General features: G+C 36.6%; 1 protein-coding gene across 1 annotated transcript; it reads right to left on the minus strand.

Annotated features, from left to right (window-relative positions):
* Positions 1-124: 124 nt before the first annotated feature.
* On the minus strand, positions 125-20,166 carry ELMOD2 (ELMO domain containing 2). Its single transcript, XM_019661045.1, has 9 exons — positions 20,044-20,166; positions 18,777-18,927; positions 16,727-16,755; positions 14,373-14,470; positions 12,858-12,987; positions 11,541-11,674; positions 8,068-8,136; positions 7,045-7,178; positions 125-3,678 (listed from the first exon to the last, which is right to left on the minus strand). Exons 2-9 carry the CDS (start codon positions 18,916-18,918, stop codon positions 3,533-3,535), a joined length of 882 nt encoding a protein of 293 aa, XP_019516590.1. The 5' UTR covers positions 18,919-18,927; positions 20,044-20,166; the 3' UTR covers positions 125-3,532.
* Between the last annotated feature and the right edge of the window lie 587 nt (positions 20,167-20,753).

Genomic DNA, 20,753 nt, shown 5'->3' on the forward strand with positions numbered 1-20,753 from the left:
TAGTATATTATATAGAAACATGATTAAAGGATTAAATAAGAGAAGCACTATTTCTCGAACATAAATGACTTAAATAAGGGATGGGGAGGATGTGAAGAGAGAAGTAGTAACACAAAGGCTTATAAAAGTTTCAACATGTTTTTTATTTGCTCACAACATTCCAAACAAAATGACATCACGTTTCAACTATTGCTTTTACATAAGAAGTTGATTGCTTTATCCAAACTAGACAAAAATCTATTTCTTTAAGTTGCCAACCAGCACTTTTTCCCCCAGGGAAAGCTACTGCTTAAATATTTTTTGAATAATTTAACAGAAACATAGAACCGCCCTATCATATTAATGTAGTAGTTGGGCCTTACCTGCATTACATTTAAATTTTTTCTTGTCAAAAGCTGAAGCCAGAAAAAAAAAAGTTCAGTCATGATTTCTCTCAGATTCTTTTTAATTTTCATTAAAAAGCTGCTGATGCAGACAGGTTCCTAAATGTGAAAATGGAAATTAAGCCTGCCCTGTTCAGAGAGAAGGTGGATAGACTGTTCATCCTGGGGAAACAGCTGTTGGTCCCCTATCATTAATTCCAGAAGGGAAAGAAACGTTATTGCTCTCCAAGCCAAACCTGTCTCTTCTGTGCCATGATAACGTGTAATCTTTTCTGCTCTGGCCACGAGCATTCCACTTTTCACACTCATGTAATGCTTCTCCTTTGAGCAAATCTTTGAACAAGTTCTAGTTCACTAAACACAAAGGGGAGAAACAGTACATAAGCTATGAACACTGGAATAAGAATGAGGAATACATTTGTTTTCACATAGAAAAATACATACAAATCCAAGTAGCTCTTAGAATAGAAAAAAATCAGGATGGGTATTTTCAAGGAAAAGATTCTGTTTTCTACATTGTAAATGGTGCTAGTAAGACACTGATTTTTATATCTAACGCTATCACCATATTTACATCCAAAGAGAGGTTGGTCTAGGTTCACTGATATCTCCTGATTTCTCCCGTTCTTTAAAGATTGTCTTTCAGAACATACTTGAACTATGACCACTGTAATGATATTTTTAGACTATTCTTGTGACTGGCACACTCTCTTCAACCTGGCACATACAAAAATTCATTTCAACACTGATTCACTTTTTTGATATCAAAACAAACATAATTTTCCTGCTACTTCAGTTCTATCACTACTTTGGTAGTTTATTATTATAGAAACAGGTAAAGATTCTACATACGGATTTTAAGGCTACACAAAATTCTAACACACATATGATGAAAGCAAGGAAAAGTAAGAAGGCAGACACAATTATTCTATTTTTCTTTTCATCTATGTCACTATCACATAAAAGTCAGAAGGCTCATGTTATGTTCTCGTGTAAAACTGGTGACACTTAGCTTGGCTTCCAGATTTTCAAACCTTAGAATGTGTTGGTAGCTTTTAGACCAATTCCCTATGGAACTATCTGAAATGGTACTGATTATTTTAAAGAAAAACAGACAATATCTATATTGTACAAACAGAGGTGGATTTAAAGAACATATTATTGAGCAAACTTTCTAGTGATATATTAAAAATATTATTGAAAAGTTTTCCTCCCTAGAAAGTGAAAAACTTAATTACTTAAAAGGTTTCCCTTTCTATACTTGAATCATTCTTCTATTAAGCATACTGACAAAGATTTAAATCAATTCAAGATCTCAGCTGTTGAAAGATTAAAATATAAAGTATTTTCAGCACGAAAATTAAAAGACTAACAGAATTGCTTTCCATGTAATAGTAAACACCTTGATAAAACGAACTTTAATGGTTAACACTTGATCCTTATCAGTATTTTGCTATATCTCAGAACTCTAGCTGGATAATAAAGCACTGAAAACATTTAAAAAAGTTAAGTTAAGATACTCCCAAGGTTGAGAACTCCCTTACAAGAAACCAATTTTTAAATTCCTGAAATACTGAATAGCTAAACCACTACTATTATAATAAATTGAACACAATTTAAAACTAGTTTTATTTTATTAAGGGAAATCCTAATTTTAATGCATGCAGCTTTAATGTATGTGCCATACAGCACAGCATCTGTTATTTTCCAAGCGGTTATTTTTTACCACTCTTCTCTTTGTCAAGTTTGGAAAGGTTTGTCAATAGAAATGAACAAAGATTTGAAAGTCTCAGGTCTTGATATGTCATGTAAGAGCCAGTGCTTCAACACTTGATATATACCATGTTGAAAGATGTACCAGCTACATCATGTTTTAGATTAAATTTTGTCTTTAACAGGCTGGTTTCTGTAGGATTTAAAGAGAACTCAGTAATCAGATGAACCTATCTTCAAACTGTTAGTTTTGCTGAGTACAAATGTCTAAAACACACAAAAAAGAATCCGTTCCCATTAGAATCGCATCACTATGCAATTCTTGACACATTTGCTGCCCTCCTGAGATTTTAGGAGACTAAAGCTATACAAAACGCACAGTCACCATCCTCAGGCTACTGCAGACTCCCACAGATTGTAACTCAAAGAATACCTATCAAGTCCATAGATCATTATCTAGAAACACCAGGAGTCAAAGCAAAGAGAAGCAAGGGTTAACAGCAAGTAAATTAAGCCAACGATGTTTTAACTGAGATTTTTAAAAAAGCTTTAAGTTTTCCTCTTGTTTACGTTTTTCAAAGACAGCTTTATTGAAACAGCAACTGTCCTTTGAATACAATCAAGATTTTCTTAGCAAATACAGCTCTTTTCATGAACACATTTGCAGGTAGAGAAGTCCCTTAAAAGGCTCTCACACCAAACACTAAGGTTCTTTCCTATAAGCGACAAAAGCAAATACTGAAGAAAAATGTCTTTGCACTTTAAAATAACACTGTGATATTTTAAAATGTGGATTTATAAACAAAAAAAGCTCGTCGCCATTGCTGTCATTTTCTCATTATCTGTGCTAAATAATCAGAGAAATCAAAAAGGCCATGATCCTTCATCCTGACATACCTATGCTCTGGTTGCTACTAATGAAGCAACACTGGCACGTGACTGAGATGCAAATGAAGAAAACCGTGAAGAGCTAACTCGCCCTGTTAATTAACCTACAAATAAAACAAGGGAAAGAAAATAAAGAACAATCATTTCCAAACTCAAAAACGAAAAACCTGAAGAGCTTTGCAAAGATACCAACTTGATAGCTACAAGACATAAAAGTAAAAACGGACTTTTACATATTTTAATCAACCAATTTAATACAAATACCTGATTTGTACTTTTATACTAAATGGGCTAAGCCCCATGTTCCGTACTGTGGTTCACATGACTCAGCAGGGGGATCTTTGGAAGGATAAGTTACCTTTGGAGGACAGTGTATAAGTAACTGTAAACATACACGATTGTCCACTAGCTTTCTTAAATAGAATTTCTGAAATATTTGTGTAGGAAATTATATATAAGCAGTATAATTGATCAGAAATTTCTATTACAACATATAAATTCTGTTGTGTGTGCAAAATGTGGTAGAAATAGAAGGTACTAGGTATGATTCATATGTTTAAAGTAAGTGATACATTACAGTCCAGTAAGAGTCCTTTAATCTTTTCATGAAACTTCTCTCTATAGATGTTGAAATACATAATGCTTTCTGGCTTTTCTTCAAACCAAAACTTGTCAAATTCATAGACAAGATAACCTGCAGTTAAAGAAAAACAAAACAAATAGTGCTCAATGACATCACATCCAAACCATCCCATTTTAAAAGTACATAACCATCCTTTACATTCCATATTAACGTACAACAATCAAAAATCATCTTAAACTACTAGAAACCTGAGGCACTTTATAAGAAATATTTTTGTATGTTTAAAATAAATAGCAATTTTAATAAAACATTTAATGTACATTTACTATTTGTCTGAAAAATCAAATCCCTCAAATTTAAAGATACCCTGAAAATAGGAAAAAAGTTATCCCCAGAGACCCCAAAACACAAAAATGAAAATAACAAGAAAATGTTGCACAAGGATAAATTACAGGTAAGCTGTTTTCTAATTGATTTCTAATTCTCAGAGATAGCTCTACTTTTTTCAATGAACTATCAGCATCTTCTCCTTTGAAAAAGAATACATAAGCTCTAAATAGGATTTAACATTTTTGTTTTTCAATATCCTTATTACAGTAGCCAAATTAACCCTGAAAATGTTAAAAGTATTTAATAAAAACAGACATATTTATGGCAAAAAATGTGAATGTAAAATCACTCCTATACCCTATTTGGACTCAGCCTGTCATGACTTTTCACCTCCGCTGTGACTCTGACGCTCTTCCCAGACAGGAGCCACACAGATGTTGGTGTTGAGGGCACTGTATCAACAGTAGCCAGAGACGCTCAAGTTACCAGTCTTTAGGGGGAAAATGCTAGACAGAGGTCATTCTACAATGCTTTCCTACCTATCACACTCCTGTATTTACTTCATTATGGAAAAATGCTTAATGGGGGGAGTTTTTTGGTTGTTTCTTCTTGTATTTGTTTTATGTTCAATGGGCAGCATTAAACAAGCATAGATTTCATACAGAAAACAAACATCAGAGGCAGTTAGCAAAGTCCCCACAGTTTAGGACTACGTTTAAAGTCAATGAGATTTAGGAGAGGAAATCAAACAAGACTAGTGTGGATGGTGGTACAGTCCCCAGCAACGAAATGAAAGAAAAGAAGTGGAAGGAGAAGAGGCAGGTTTGGATGCAAATCTGTTCAAAATGCCCAACCCCTACAAAGATGCCTGGTTGGGTCTGAGCCAAGGAAGGGTGAGGGCAAGGGGCTCTGGTCCGCTCATGAGACACACACAGAGTCTCGTGGTCTATACTAACGGATAGACAGGCTGGGGCTATTTTGACCCAGTTTTGTTATTTAAGTCTAGGAGCAGACAAGGCAGTCTCCAGGAAAGTCAGGAGGGGCTGGGAGGGTATTAAACAAAACACCAGTGACAACCTAGGAAAGGTGATGACGGACAGCTTCTCACACCTGCTAGGATTTTCAGTCCACCCAGAATCCACAGGAGTCCTAGGGACCTGAAAAACCTGCCCCTCCATCTAAAAACATCCTAACTACTTAGTGTACCCATCCCCGTAAGGTCCTTCATCCTTATCTATTAAAGAAGATCTAGACATACGAATGCTGGGCTAGAGAGAAGCCAGGCTGAAGTTTGGCATGATGAGGACACAGACGGTGTGTCAAAGAGGGAACCGGGTCAGATGACTCAGGGCCAGAAGGAAGGCGACCGAGAGAAGAGGGCCCAGGGCTGGCTAGGAGGCGCTCCTACGTTTAGGAAGGTAGCAGATGAAGAGTCAGCACAAAAACCTACGGAGAAGCCAGGCGGGCAGGAGAAAAGCCAGAAAGCGTGGCATCAGAAAGGCCCAGACAATGTCTCAAGAAGAAAGGCACAGCTGTTTATGCTGAGCACTGTTAAAAGGATCAAGGAATGGGAAGAAAACAATGTGACAAGTGGATTTGCCCACAAAAGAGACTGTTGGTATCTTTGAAAAAAAAAAGTTTCAACAGAGTAGTGGCGAGAGAATCAAGTTTAAAAAAACTGGAAGGTGCGGAAAGGAAAACAGCACTTGTTTTTAAAGTTTTATGTTGACGGGGAGCAGATAAATATGGTGGTATCTGGAGGTGGATGCCACACGGTCAAGTTTGTTTCTGAAAATAAAAGCTCCCTAAACGCAGAGCCTTATCCCCAGTGCCTGCAATAGCAACTGCCACACAGCAAGTGAATGACTGAGTGGGAGACAGACAGGCAGGTCTGTAGTCTCACAGGAATATTCCAGTGCAGAAGGAAAGATGAATAATGGAGAGAAAAACGGGTAACTGAAGGAACAGGTCTCTGATAAGGCTTTTCAGAGACGGTCACGTCTAAACTGAGATTTGAAAGATGTGTAGGCGTCACCTGGAGAACGAAGGGAGCAGGAACGGGGTTCCAGGCCGGGTGAAGGGTCACGAGGGAGCATGGTATACTTGCACAACTAAAAGGAGACCAGTGTGCCTAAGTTTTAGACTGTGGGCAGGTGGCGTGTGGCAAAGGTGAGTCTGGAGAGGCAAGGCATGTTTGCAAGGCCTTGTCATGGGACCTTTTGAAGAGTTTTAGGCAGTGGAGTAGCATGACTAGATTGTCATTTTAAATAACTATAACCTCAATGTGGAGCTGAACTGGAAGAAGCCTGGTGAAAAAGCAATTACAGTAACAGTAACAAAAGCCTGAGGTTGTGCATTACAATGGGGATGGGGACAAGCAGTCAAATGCAAGGGAAATTTAGGGAGCAGACAAACCTGGAATTAATGGTCATGTAATGACGGGAGGCTGTGGGGAAGAGACCTGAATGACACCTTCAACCATGGAGTTGAAGAAGTTATGATCTGGCCATTTATTATCTAAGTAGTCTCTTGTATCCTGCCAACATGCAAATGACAACGAAATCAAAGTTAGATTTGAATTCGTTGCTTCTGAACAATGTCTTCAGAAGACAGGTTCATTCAACCAAACCTTCGGTGTTCAAATATATCATCATCACAATAAAGGTGGATGAACAGTGGTAGTAATGACTGCTTTAGAAACTTATTAAGGAGCCCCAGCCTAATACAAGAAAACCTGGCCTTGAAATAAGGGAGGGGTGAAAAGGTCCTTTACACTAAATTTCCTTAAAAGAGTAACAAAATAATCTGTCCTTGACTCAACAACATTCATTAACTCGTACTCGAAAAGGAAAATTCATTTTCCAGTTGACTGGAAAATAGATCCCTACAGGAAAACTGCATGAATACTAAATTTGCATACATGTGAAGAAAACGCATCACTAACTCTTTTTTATTCAGCAACTATAAATATAGAAACTGAAGTGCAAAATACTCTTTGGAACCCATCTTCCATTTTCCCTAAGATGCTAAATAATAAAATGATAACCATTAAGTCATATGCTTGATAGAGGTATTCTATATTAACACCTTCCTAGTGATTTAAAAATTTTCTTAGAAATATCTAGTTTAACTCCTTTTAATACCTACAGTAAAACTGATGAAAGTGTTCCATTGTTGGTACACCAGGAACAAAGTTGTAGAGATGAAATTTCAAAGCTTCACTCTTCAGCAAGCTATAAGCCATCTCTGTCAGATTGATTCCAACTATTGCATAAGAATACCTATGTCAGAAACATTACCAGTTATATCAGCTAGCCAAATAGCTCATAAATTTAAAATTATGCAAGGAATTGGAAAAAAGTTACTTTGATCCACTTTTAACACAGTATTGATTTTATGATAATCTCTATGTATTAAAAAAAAAATAAACCAGAATAGATTTTAAAAATTGTTCTTTAGAAGCTATTTGATTTTCTGAAATAAGAAATAAAATCTAGGAAATAAAAATAAAGCTCTGGTCACATGAATGTCTAAAACCAAAATCCTTTAAAAAAAAATTAAAAGGAGTACTACATACATTCTCATTGATTTCTAACAAACACTGGGTTATCTGACATTTTTGTCTTCCTTTATGAGGGTATTTATTTTTATGAAGTAATATTGCTATAATGTTTTTCAAAGATAAGTATCATTGAAATACAAAAATAATGACAAAGCTAATAAGACTTCCATTTGCATTTCACTACACAATTTTCAAAGCTAGTTCTCATTTTCCTATTCCTATTTCAAAGCTATTTCCTATTCCTATTTTCAAATCTATTTCTCAAAAAATTTTTATAAAAATCTATATCTCCATTTTTTTTTTTTTTAGCTGAGCCATCCTGCCACCTGTTGGCAGCTCAGCAGCAACTCAGCTCGGGCTGGACTCGAACCGCTGTATATCTCCATTTTATAGATAAACTATATCTTGTGATAAAAATATACTGTAATACATACAAAATTGATTTATGATCACATTTAGCCTTAAAAATAATGCATCATGTAATATCCTTCATAAGCTCTTATTTAAAATAATCTCATTTAAAAAATACCCTGAAATACTTTCAAATTTACATCATTTAATCAACTTAAATTCAAGAGCTTACAGTTTCTTTAACACATCCAGCTTACCCTAATTTTGGATGATTTGAACGGGAAAGAATCTGATGAGCTTCACTGGTATAATTTTCACTGAAATACCTTGAAAAGTTTAAGAAAAATAATGAAATTAACATGTCATTCAAACTGAAAATATCTAGAAGCAATTTAAAAAGCTACTATCAAAATGACAGTCCTAGTACTGCCACAAAAATCTTGATCTCCATCTCAAATAGTTTCAGTGACTCAGAAATGCTTCTGATCAAAATTTAATTCTAAGCTATCAAGCCTATTTGGTACAGGAGCCCTTGTTAATTAAGATTTAAAGTATTTCAACAAATAAATGATTTACCTAGACTTTCTACCTACCTTTAAAAACATCTAGAGCTCTTTTTGTTTGTTCTAAGTTTTCTATAAAATAGCCAACGTGGACCTGTTGGGTGCTCTCCCTTTCATCTCAGCTTATTCCTTCTATTACAGCTAAGTCTGTGCTGTTTAATGCCACTTTCAGGGTAATCAGAAGAAAGTCATAACCTTCATTCTGCACTAAAAACCCCCCCTGATCAGCAGCATAACTAAAATACTGGCATTAATACAGAAGTACACGATAAAGCTATCTATCTGTAGGCTCACAGCTTCTGTTGGCTTGTATTCATGCAACTTCTCTGAGTTCTTGAAGAAAGGGACCAAATCTGCTGGGTCAACTCACAATGCACTAGGAATCATATACATGTCCATCAACATGTGATGTCTGGCTGGATGTTTATGTGAGGATAAGAAATAGAATAAAAAATGGATTTACATGGTTTATTTAAATTTTAGAGGGCACAATCACTGAAATTTTCATAAAGCATGCAAATTTCAAACCAAATCTTGCCGTTTTTTCTTCTATAGATTCATACTACAAACTTCCATTTTTCTTCACTGGCTCTGATTTTCAACCCATTAAAATAGGGGTTGTTAACTCAGAAGTCCATGAATGAAGGGGGATCCATGAACCACCAAAAATTATGCAAAATTTTTATGTGTGTACATTTTCTAGGAGAAACTATACAAAACTTTTGATAGACTCTCAGAGATCTATAAAACCCAAAACAGGAAAAAGTCCTGTTTTAGTGCACTGCTTTCCCTAAATACTCTAATTTTTCTAATGTATCCCTCAGTTGGTTCTAAAGTGCCTTTAGTATTTATATTTCATTTTTTAACATAATACTCCTAATAGTCTATGGCCATACCACCTTGAACACGCCCAATCTCATCTGATCTTGGAAGCATTAATATTCCCAATATAAATATTACATTAGTTTTTCAATGATCAAACTACTCCTAAAATAGTCAATCTGTAACACAGAGCAACTTTTAATTTCCTTTCTGACTTGATTTAGTCAACTATCCTAACTGTATCTAAGAAATAAGACACCTTTGCAAATAAGGAAAACTTCCTTACAATACATGCCTTGAGTTCCTTCCTTCTTTCTTTCCCTCTCTCCTTTCCTACACACGTTTTTTTGCCTTAACGTGTATATTCTCCTACTTTTCTGCTTCTATTTCCTCATCTACTCAAGATTTGCTCAGTCTCTCTGAATTTCTTTTCTGTATAACACCCTTTCTTCTTCTATGCCTGCCTCAGCATTCATTTACCTAAAGCATCACTATCCATCAAACTACCAGCTATCCTTCAAAGCAGCAAAATATCTCAAGAGATTGGGTGACAAAGGCCAAGAAATTGCTGTTTTGTTTTGCTTTTTTAATTACATAAGGGTATTTGAACAGCCTGCCTGCTTCTTGACTGTATGAGTATGTTGATTTTGATCCTGAAGTGTCATAGCTCCATACACAGGACAACAAACATGATTATAGAGGAAGTAGAGCTAATTTTGTTTTTAATAATTTCTAGTACATCATTGGCAATCAAATAATTATTAACATGTATATGTGAATCTTAGTCATTTTTCAAATTAGTAGATACTAGCTCTAAATAGAGTAAAATATTGGGTCGTCGGAAAAGTCATGACGCATTTTTGCATAGAAAATATAGAAAAAATACATCATGACTTTTCCGACGACCCAATATCTATAAATCATTTAAAGGTCTATCAGAATCCTTAGCCTTGAATCAAACCTATTAAATTATTTGAACTTTATGCTAAATTAAATTCTCTTCTGGCAGATGCCGAAAAATCTTGATTTCTGAGGAAAAGAGCCAGAAGCAAGGTTATTCAAAAAAAGTTAAGAAAGGGGCTGGCCGAGTGGTGCGGTGGTTAAGAGCTGGCTTGGGACGCCAGAGGGCCCCGGTTCAGATCCCACATATGAGGGCCAGTGACACTGCCCTAAAAAAAAAAAAAAAAAAGTTAAGAAAGGAAACACCAGGATAGTATGTATCTAATTGAGAGTGAGTCGGTTCAAATCTCTGTGTAGCTTACAAGTACCAAGACAGCATACCAAACAGCATACCAGGTCTTTAAAGGATAGAAACAAAAACATCATGTGTTGTGAATAATAAATTTTAAAATATTTTGTAATTTTTCCAAGTGAAAGCAAAGTATATTTATTCTACTTAAATTCCAAATAGAAGTTTCTGTTTATCAAGGTGAAAAATTGGCAATTTCATTTTTTGTAATTATTATTATTTTTAAGACTACTGTGGTTTGCTTATCTCGGAGAGGTAGACTTACTGGGACCTTTCTTAGTCATTAAATGTATTACAGAAAATTAAATACTTCAGTAACTGGTAAAAAACTGTATGTATTGAAACCATCTATGTCTTCTATTTTCCCCCAAAATAGCCTTATCCATATTGACCTAGATATTTTCCCTCAATTATTAACATCATTTAGTTCAATTTCAGGACCAGTCTTTTTCACAGCAACTACCCATACTGTTAATGGTTAGATTTCCCAGTCGTTTTATAGACGATCGCCTATAAATCACAGCTCAAGGACAGACCCAAGCACTACATCTCATCATTTGATTATGCTTATAGGAGGCAAGTAATCTTCCAGTTTATTTTCTAGAATAGTTTAGGCTCTCAATTCTGACTTTAGTTCCATATTTTGCAATTTCATACATGTGCCCAAGAATAAGTATTAAAGAAGAAAAAGGAGAAAGAGTCCATACAGGTTCTGAAAAGTCAGGGATTGAGATCACTTGCACACATGGCAAAGAATAAGTGTGAAGAGACTTCATTATTATCTTATCTGGTTACATTTCCCAAAATGGAATCACAGAGCCGAGAGAGAAGAGGCAAGGGGGAAAAAAAAGTAAGAAAAGAGTGTAAATAATTCCAAAGAGGTATCAGAAGGGGGGCCAGGAAGAGAAAAGGTATTGGTAAGTAAAGAAATCACACACACATATACACACAAGGATATTTCCCATGTCTTTATGTTGTTGCCAACACATTAGTAAATACTTTTAGCACTACAGCTATTAAAATTCAGAAACAGTATGACATTAGCTTGGAGGGAACATATAATTTCACTTAGAGAAGAAAGTCTATTTTCACTTACACAAGGTTGATCAATCCAAGCACGCCCATGCCTCTGAAGTCTGTTTTAGGATCGTCACCCTGGAAACCAATGTCAGCCCACTGCTTGGAGATTCTAGCCTTCAACTTTCTCGTGGGCATTAGAAGATCCCAGAGCTGCACAAACATGCTTCCATATTACAAATAATAGTGATGTTCCTAATTTACAAAGACATTTTCCTTCTCATAGCTGATGTAACTAATAAGTTCAATGCTTTCAATTAACTTTTATAGACAAATCATAGGTTCAACAAAGACTCTGTGTTTAGAGATCCCTAAAAAAAGTAGCATACTTATTCTAATTTAGAAGACTGATATAAAGAATACATTTTGAAAACGTAACAAATACACAGAAATCTAAAACAATGAGATGCCTTTATTTACATATGAATATATATGCACGCACACACCAGAATTGGTAACTGGCAAACTGCTTCCTAGAGAGCTTGTCACGCACTTGACCCTTGCCGCTGACACTATACACCTAAGTAGGCTCTATTCTAAGAAAGGGTGATTCGTCCCTAATCAGAAGAAGGAGAACAGGCCTGAGTTAGGGAGGGGATCACGAAGAAATAATACTGATAGTATTCCAACCCATATAACCATTTTACAAATTTTCATAGTTTTAAAAGAAAAAAATAAGATGACTTAGTTTTAAGTAAATATATTCCTTGAGACTGAGATCAAACATCAGACAGCTATCCTAAGATAACGTAAGACAGCTAGCAAGTATTTGATAGCAAGCAACAAGCCAATCTATGCAAAATAAAGTTTAAAAAATTTAACCATTTTCTAAATTGGACACCACAAGTCATCAAGCAAATCAGATTTACAAAATTGGTTAAGTTTATAAAAATTTACAAAACAGAAATATCTGCATTCCCCGCCCCCCCCTTTTCATTACCATTTCAGGCATTGTTGAGTAAAGGAATCCTGTTACCTAAAATAAAATGTGAAGACTTGTGACCTTGCTTTAAAACACAGGGTCAGGACTATGGCCCTGAAGCTAACTCCAGTAATTAAACTGGGTTTTACCTTCTCTTATTACTAACAGATCTCCCTTATATGTTTATAATGTATTTCAGAATTAAGGACATTAACATAAAATTGATTTTATATATTTTAATGATGCTTATCAGAAAATGATAAAAAGTGTTAACTAAAAAATTTTCACCAACATAATAAAATTCTCTAAGGTGCAAAGAAACTGGATGGCTATATTAGCCTTGAGATGTTACCAGCTGAAGTCTGATTTATTTTTCAGTGTTCAATAACTCCAAATGCAGAAAACAAAACTTACCTTGAGAAGCAGTTGTTCGTGTTGCAGGTTATCAGAATCATATGGCCTTTTTCTCACACTTTCTACATCCAAATACAGCTGTTTATAACCAGATATCTGCAGTAAGCATGCCTTCATGCAGATTTTAAAACTAAAAATGATAAAATCATTATTTTTAAAAAGAATGCCTTCATATCACAGTCAAGTAATGCCTTCCATAGTTTGTGGCTCATATGTCTATTTAGAAACCATTTCCTAGCTTTCAGTTTAATTCAATAGGCATCACGGCCTCCTTAAACACAAAACATTATATAAAGTATCATGCAGGATACAAAACAAGACATAGAAAGAAGACGAGACATGATAGGAACGACAAACTTTGCAATCACAAGGATTTCTCCTGCTCTTCATGTTTTCTCTAGGCAATTTCACACATTCCCAAATCTTTTTGCCAGATATCACCAAGAGACCTCATTTTCCAAGTACACATATAACAAACAGGTCTAAGACAGGTTATCTCAGTTCTCCCAAATACAACAGCTTATCTTAAGTAAGTTTCTAAACCTATTAATGACATCACTAATCACTAGTTCCCCAAGCTAGAACCCTCCGAGTTCTGACCCTCCTCTCTCCATCAACAATAAATCTTATTTGCTAAAAAAAAAAAAACACAAAAGAACCGAGAGGACACCTATATCCCTCAGTGCGTCATGAAGGCTCGGCAGTGTACCTCCAGCCCAGCACTGCACTCACTTCTCCGAGCACCGCTCTGCAGGTACTCAACGCCCCAGCTACAAAGGGCTCCCTTTCATTCCCAGACACTCAGGCACGTTGGGCCTTGTTGGCACTCTTCCTCTGCATAACATGTCCTCCCTACCATTCAACAAGGTCCAGCTCAAATGTCACATCTTCTGTGGAACTACCCTCACAATTCTCTCCTGTACTCGTCCCTGTTCCAGCCAAAACAAATTGCTCCTTCCTCTATATGTGCACAGAAAATGCTGAATTAAGAAAAAAACTGCTCAATACTGACTAAGTGAATGTAGTGGTGCTGGGAACACAAAAATGGAATAAGTCACATCCTTCTCTTACGGAACTTAGAACTTATTAGGGGAAGAGCAAGAGTCCATGAATGATTGCAGCACCATGGGTTACGCTACGACAGAGAGCTCTGTGAGGGAAGAGCAAAGGCACCTGACTCAGACTGCAGGCGCCAGGGGACCTTCCTGGAGGAGGACAGAGGAACTGAATTCCACAGTGGCCGAAGTTATTTCACTGTGGGAAAGTAATGGCAACTTACCTTAAGGAAGGCCGATGGTAAACTGGCAATAGTACTGGAACCAAGAGATACAGGCTTTAGTTCTGCTCACATCACTCACCTCTCGGGACCTCAGTTCCTCATCTACTGAAGTGAAGGGGTAGGGTAAGATGCTCTCCACAATCCCGTCACCTCCGATGTTTTACAACTGTGTGTGATCGCTACAATTCACAGAGTGTGGGTGCAGAACAAAAGAGAATGCTGGAAAAACAGCATACCTGACATCCTTCTCAGGGTTAATATTCTTTTCCTTCATTATATGTTCTACACATTGGTCCACTTCACTCTGAACAACAAGTGTCGCTTTCTGTAAAACCTATTGATGTGACAAAAAGCTGATTGAGAAAAATCCCTTATAGCTGGAAAAGAACAGTACATTTTGAAGTATTTAGTCAACTCTACAATGCAGATATTAAAATGCAAAATGAAACCAAATTTGTTTCAAATTTCTACTAGTGTTAGAATCAATCAATTATTAATTAATTAAAAGAGAAGCAGCATTTTGCTTCCCATAAAGGTTTCCTCAACAGGCTGTCAGCTGACGAGTTCTTAGTGAAGGAGTTATAAGCACAGTGTGCTTATGAAGCAGGCACTTTTTATAAAATTCAAAAATTACATAATACAGATACATGTACAAAAATTTTTATGTACAAGTCAAAGAAATGTTAAATGCAGAAGAGCACAAAGAAGAGAACTCAAACCATGAAATCTCACCTCCAGTGACAGCCACTCATAACAGATTAGCATATAATCTTCCAGTCTTTTTTCTATGCATATGAAACAGATTTCTTAAATAATCTGGCCTACAAATGTCCACTGGGTCCTTCCTTTCAACAAACAAGCAAGTTCAGGTCTTCCTTACCCTTCAAGTTTCTTTAACTCTTCTCTCTCTGTAAGTTACCATCAAAATTCTCTCTGGTATCTTTTATACTTCGGGCAAAACACTTCCATCATTTCTCTTCTTATCCTGTACTTTCATCTGGAGTGCTCCTTTCCTCAATCTCTAAACTTAACAATCCTTCCCATTTTTAAGTTAGCTCATATACCAGGTCCAGGAAGCTTTCCCTGGTTCCATTCAAGTGGAAGTAACATGTCCTCTCTTGGAATCCCCACAATTGTTTATCTGTAATCTTTCTATGACCCTTACCACTTTATTATATATTAAGTGGAAAATTCTTTGAAGACAGATTGTATCTATTTGTATCTATTTTCATATCCTGCCCATGAGAAATAATTCACAAATACATATACATTTGTGTTAGTATACTCACAGGGTGTGAATGCTTCATTTTTTTTTTAATAGGTCACTCTCCAGAACGTAACTGATACGCTTGCAATATTCAACAAGGTCCAGTTTGTTTTTGGCATAAATCAGTAACTCATGTCAATAACACTAGATAGTAGCAAGTCAACATTTTTTGATGCTACATTTTTGATTCACATTATATACATCATGACCAAGTACATATATACATACATATATATGGGTATCTAAAATATATACAGATGCACATACACACAGATAACTAAAATTAATATTTCATAAAACAATATTCAACCTTATTATAACCAATAGTCTCTATTTTCTATTCCTTTTGTTGTTGCTATTTAATGCTGGCTGTGCTCTACAATGGAATTTCAAACATTGGTCTAAATGATCCATGCTCTACCTATTCCACACCACATATAAGTACAGAAAAAATCTGAACTACTGTAGGGAAGCACAGCACGCAATAGACTGATTTTTCACTCCCCTATGATGGAATTATATACCCATATGGCTACCCTGGCCTTTTGGTGGGCACACCGTATTTCTCCACTTTGATTTGGGCTTGGCCTCATAACTTACTTTAGCCAATGGAATGGTAATGGATACAACACCAGGAAATTTAAAATATGTCTGTGCAGTTAGGGCTTCAATGATCCACTGTGACAAGAACATTCTCCAGGTACTCACTACCATTCCAACGCAGACCCCAGAATAAGACAATTGGAACAGACCTGAACTTGACACCAGTTTGCAGAAGTCACTCCAGCTGGCCCACAGACACGTGAGCAACAAATAATATACTGTTATACATCCCTGAGATTTTATAAGTTTGTTACACAGCAAAAGCCAACTGATACAGTATGAGGTATAATTTACTTTGCATCAAAAGGTACATGACCCAGGGTATTCTATAACTATCGAAAATTGCTTGCTTTTCTCTCACATGAGAACGAACCTAAGGACACAGTCTAAAAGAAGGTTTTTCCTCCAAGACCCTGCTTTCCCCAAAACAATCAAGTCTTGAGGCAAAATAAAGAAGCAAAACCTCAGAACAGGACAAATTATTCAAATACCTTCTTTATGCATGAGTAGTGCACGCACATGCACACACAGATAAAATATTTTAAAAATAGAATATTACTTCTAAACTGGGAAAATTTCACTCTTTATAGTAAGTACTCTTTACAGCAAAGAGTCTTCTAGTAGGATATTACTAATTAATTCTAAAATTGAGGCATTCTTTTAAAGAAAAAGTACCTCCCCGTTAAGTTTTCTAGAATTATCATCATGATAGGAACTTACCTTATTCTTGGAGTATGTCAAGGAATTTTCTGAAATGAAAAAAAACAAAACAAAAAACATTATCACTTAAATGTTATTTGTGTATTGCACGATAAACAAAGAGTATAAATATCAAGCCAGTGATAAATTACTTTAGTAGTTCCAGAAGATATAATTTCTACATGAATAACATAGCAAACATCTTAAAATTTCATCCTTACACGTCCTTGGTACAGGGAACTAAATGTGATTCCAAAATCCTCAACCCAACACAACATACCAGAGCCAGAGATGAAATCACCTAACTTCCCAAAGTCACCTGTTTCTGTGCAGATCCCAGAGTATCTGCTAACCACTGCAAATTCACTCATGGCTGCCTCAGAATAGCTCGAGTCCCAGAAACTCATCTTAAGACTACAGGGAGAGTGCTTTCGGCTACATATTTTTCATTTGTTAGCCTTAAGGAGTAAGTGTGTAAATTTGATGAGCTAGCAACTGAATCATACAACACGTGGGCAAAAATGAAGATTATTTTTTATAATAATAAAAATATATATAAAATATATATATATATATATAAATATATAAAAATATTAAAATATATATAAAAAATATATTTAAAAAAAAGATTATTTGCCCAACCATTCTCTAACCAGACAAACAGCAAAGGAGCTTCTCCATTATTCTGTTTCAAGAATGACTAGAACATTTTTACTGGTTTATTTTTTTAAAATTTGGCATATTTACGTATAGCCTTTTTCTCAGCAATTTGAAAATTTCGAGAAAAATGCTTTTGCTACAAAGTAAGGCCTTAATTTATGTTCTTCCCCCACATGATAAAACACCAACCAGTACTGCCAAGATTTCTTATCAAGAGGTACTTTGTTCTTCTCAGAGAAGTCGAAAGGGCAAATCAAAAGAGCAGGCAATAATTTAAGTCAGCCACAAAGTTGTGAGAAAACTAGGGACATAATGAAACTTCAATCATCCAGTTGCCCTGAGGCTTTCTTTTTAATTCTATCCTCCTTCCCATGTTGCCTTGGATACCAACACCCACTCCCCAAATCTCACAGGGGTAGATTTCTTAGTTGAAGCACACTTGTTTAACACAAAAGAGGGTTTGATGAAGTCATGACTTTCCATTTAACACAGTGAGCATATATGCAGCTGACCTCTGGTCTTTCTGATCCTGGCCAAAGAGAAATGGCCTCCACCACATTTCTCACTCATCTGTATGCTAATTTAAAACAATATTTCATTTATGCATTGGAAGCTGATGAATTTCAAAAGGTAGCAATGTAGTATTATTCAACAGAAATATCATGCAAGCCAAAATGTGCGCCACATGTGTACTTTAAATTTTCCAGTAACCACATTAAAGTAAAAGAAACAGATAAAATTGATTTGAATATTTTAACCCAATATATCCAAAATATTTTTCAACATATAATGAATATAAACAATTACTGAGATGTTTTCACATTCTTTGCTCATATGAAGTCTTTGAAACCCAGTGCATATTTTGTACTTCTGCACACCTCAGTTTATACCAATCATATTTCAAGTGCATTGTCAATAGCCACATGTGGCTACTGGCTAGGGTACTGGGCAATGCAGATTTTGAGTCTAATCTTTCCTAGGGAGCACTGGATATCTACTGCTGTCCTTACATGAATTACATAAGGGATTAAAAGATTGATGAAGGATGCTCAGTATAAAAATGGATCTAGATCCAATCACTCCCATCACTGGAGTGAAAATTACAAAGAGCTCATATAAGTAGATTTTTCTCTAGAATATAAGTTGCTGCTATAATCTAAGGAACAACTGATGAATTTCAGGAGCCAAAGAAGAAAATTGTTTGCACAGATGAGGAATTAAGTAACAATCCCTTTGTTTTTTTATAAAATCATACAGTTTTAGAGCTGGAAGGATTCAAAACCAGATATCAGAGGCGATGAAAATGAGTTTAAGGAAGTTGATAAGGATACACAATGAGTACATCTGTCACTATGAGTATTGAGAAAATTCAAATTTTATTAGTTTTTAATATTGTTTTGAATAACATTACCTATCCTGTGTGTCCTCTGTGCACCTACATAGGTATCAAAAATTCGCTGCAATTCACACTTCCCAGTCATCTGTCGTAAGAGCCATTTCATCCAAAATCGCAAAAAGTGCCCATAGAAGAACTCCCACAAAGAAATAAACATTTTTTTTTCCTGGAGAAGGAAATATATGACAGGTTTAATGACCTTAAATTGGATTCTAAGATGAAAAAAAAATTAGTTTATCCAACTCATCAAATCCCAAATGAGTATCTCTTATGCTATCCCACTGTGTCTATTTTGTAGTAGTATTTAGGAATCTAAGAAAACAGTGCTCGGTATAACATATACCATTTAGATTAATGAAATGATGGCTGGTCAAATGGTCAACTTATCACTTTAAAAAAATTAACTGTAAAAATCATAACTACTTAGATTCAAACTCTCAGTTCCTTAATTTCTCACTCTGAAAATTGGGACTCAACAGTTCACAAACAAAAGGAACCCAACTAAGCAACAATTAAATCTAATATACCATATATAAAAATTGTTATTATAAGGAATAATTCCAGTTCGAATAATTCGTTACATCTGTCCCACAGTCAGGTGATGTTAGCAAATAAAAACACTACATATGGCTTACAAATTGAAGTATACGAATTGAACACTTTGTAGATCACATCCTGGCTAATTCTTGAATTTCCATTCAACAGGTGAAGGACAGAAAAACTAAAAGCAATAAACTGTATCCTCAATAAAACTGAACCTTTATGTCATAAGAAAAATCTTCAGCTCCCAAACGAAGCGTGGCTGGGGCAACGCAAGGAAGGAGTTAAAAACAAAACAAAAATGCTCATTTCCTTCCTCCCTGAAACATTCCCACGGATACATCATCTCTAGACTTGGGCCTTAGGGATTGCCCAACTCGAAATCCCCAAAGGTCAGTGCAGAAAACGTGAACATCTGAGATGGGCTGAACTGTAACTTTAAAATGGACCCATCTAGTCCGCGCTCAGGACAAAAGAACTGCCAAGCGGAGGGAACGCAAGCCTCGCGGCGCCTGTGCTCCCCAGACCTCGGGGAGTCGCTGCGCCGTGTCTCCCTTCCGCAGCCCAGCGGAGCCCAGCTCGCGCACTGCCCCAAGTGGGAGGGAACGGTTTGCACAAAGCCCCGCCGGCCCGGGCGCCCCCCGGATTTGCCTGGGACACCGCGGGGTTCGCGCGCCCCGAGAGCCCTCAGCGCACCCGCACCGAAGCAGCTCGGGGCGAGAGAAAAAGAAACAACAGCCACCTGACAGAAGCGGAAGAACTATGGGGAGCTGGAATCGGTCTTGGTTTTCCCAACTGCAAACAGCCGGCAACGGAAATGACGCTACTTGTAGAGCGCTCCCAGCAAGCACCGAGACCCGGAAGTGAGGGAGCGAGCCCTCGGGAACGCCTCCAGCTTCCTTCGATTGGTCCGGGCTCTACCAATTGCTAACGCAGCAAGCAGGTCCAGCCGAGTTGCCGTGGCGCGCGTGCTCGGATTCTAGGGACGCCCAGCAGTTTCCCTAGCAACGGCTACTGGAGGCTCGCCTGACGCCAGAGGTTGGTTTCTGCTAGGGCCGCTCTGGAGACTTCCTTCGCTTTTTATTCGCTTTATTTACAATCGGTTGGATAAGTTGAAACCTTGTACTGCCTCTATACTTGAGCGCGGAAGAAGCAGTGTGCTTTTGGTAACTATTGTATCATAGCGCTGAGGTTACAAAAGAGTTTTTACCTACATTTGTCGCGATTTTGTGTTTTTTCCATTGGTGGCTGGGAACAGGCTTACGAGGAGGGCCGACATAAATAATACGCGCTTTTTCTAATGGGGGAAGAGTTCGCCCTAACCCCCGCGTTGTTCAGGGGTCAACTGTAATTATTAATAGTCCCACTTTATGGATGAGGAAACGGAACTCAGTTTAATGACTTGCTCGTGGCTACTAAGTGGCAGATAAGGAAAGCCCTATGTGTTGAAAG

The sequence above is a fragment of the Hipposideros armiger genome, unplaced genomic scaffold (genome assembly GCF_001890085.2).
Source record: "Hipposideros armiger isolate ML-2016 unplaced genomic scaffold, ASM189008v1 scaffold_333, whole genome shotgun sequence".
Taxonomy (NCBI): domain Eukaryota; kingdom Metazoa; phylum Chordata; class Mammalia; order Chiroptera; family Hipposideridae; genus Hipposideros; species Hipposideros armiger.

Coding starts and splice junctions, on each gene's coding strand:
- ELMOD2 (XM_019661045.1), bottom strand. CDS start 18,918: ATGTTTATTTCTTTGTGGGAGTTCTTCTATGGGCACTTTTTGCGATTT. Junction 14,471..16,726: donor TGACATACTCCAAGAATAAG/GTAAGTTCCTAT, acceptor TCACATCAATAG/GTTTTACAGAAAGCGACACT. Junction 11,675..12,857: donor ACGAACAACTGCTTCTCAAG/GTAAGTTTTGTT, acceptor ATGTTTGTGCAG/CTCTGGGATCTTCTAATGCC.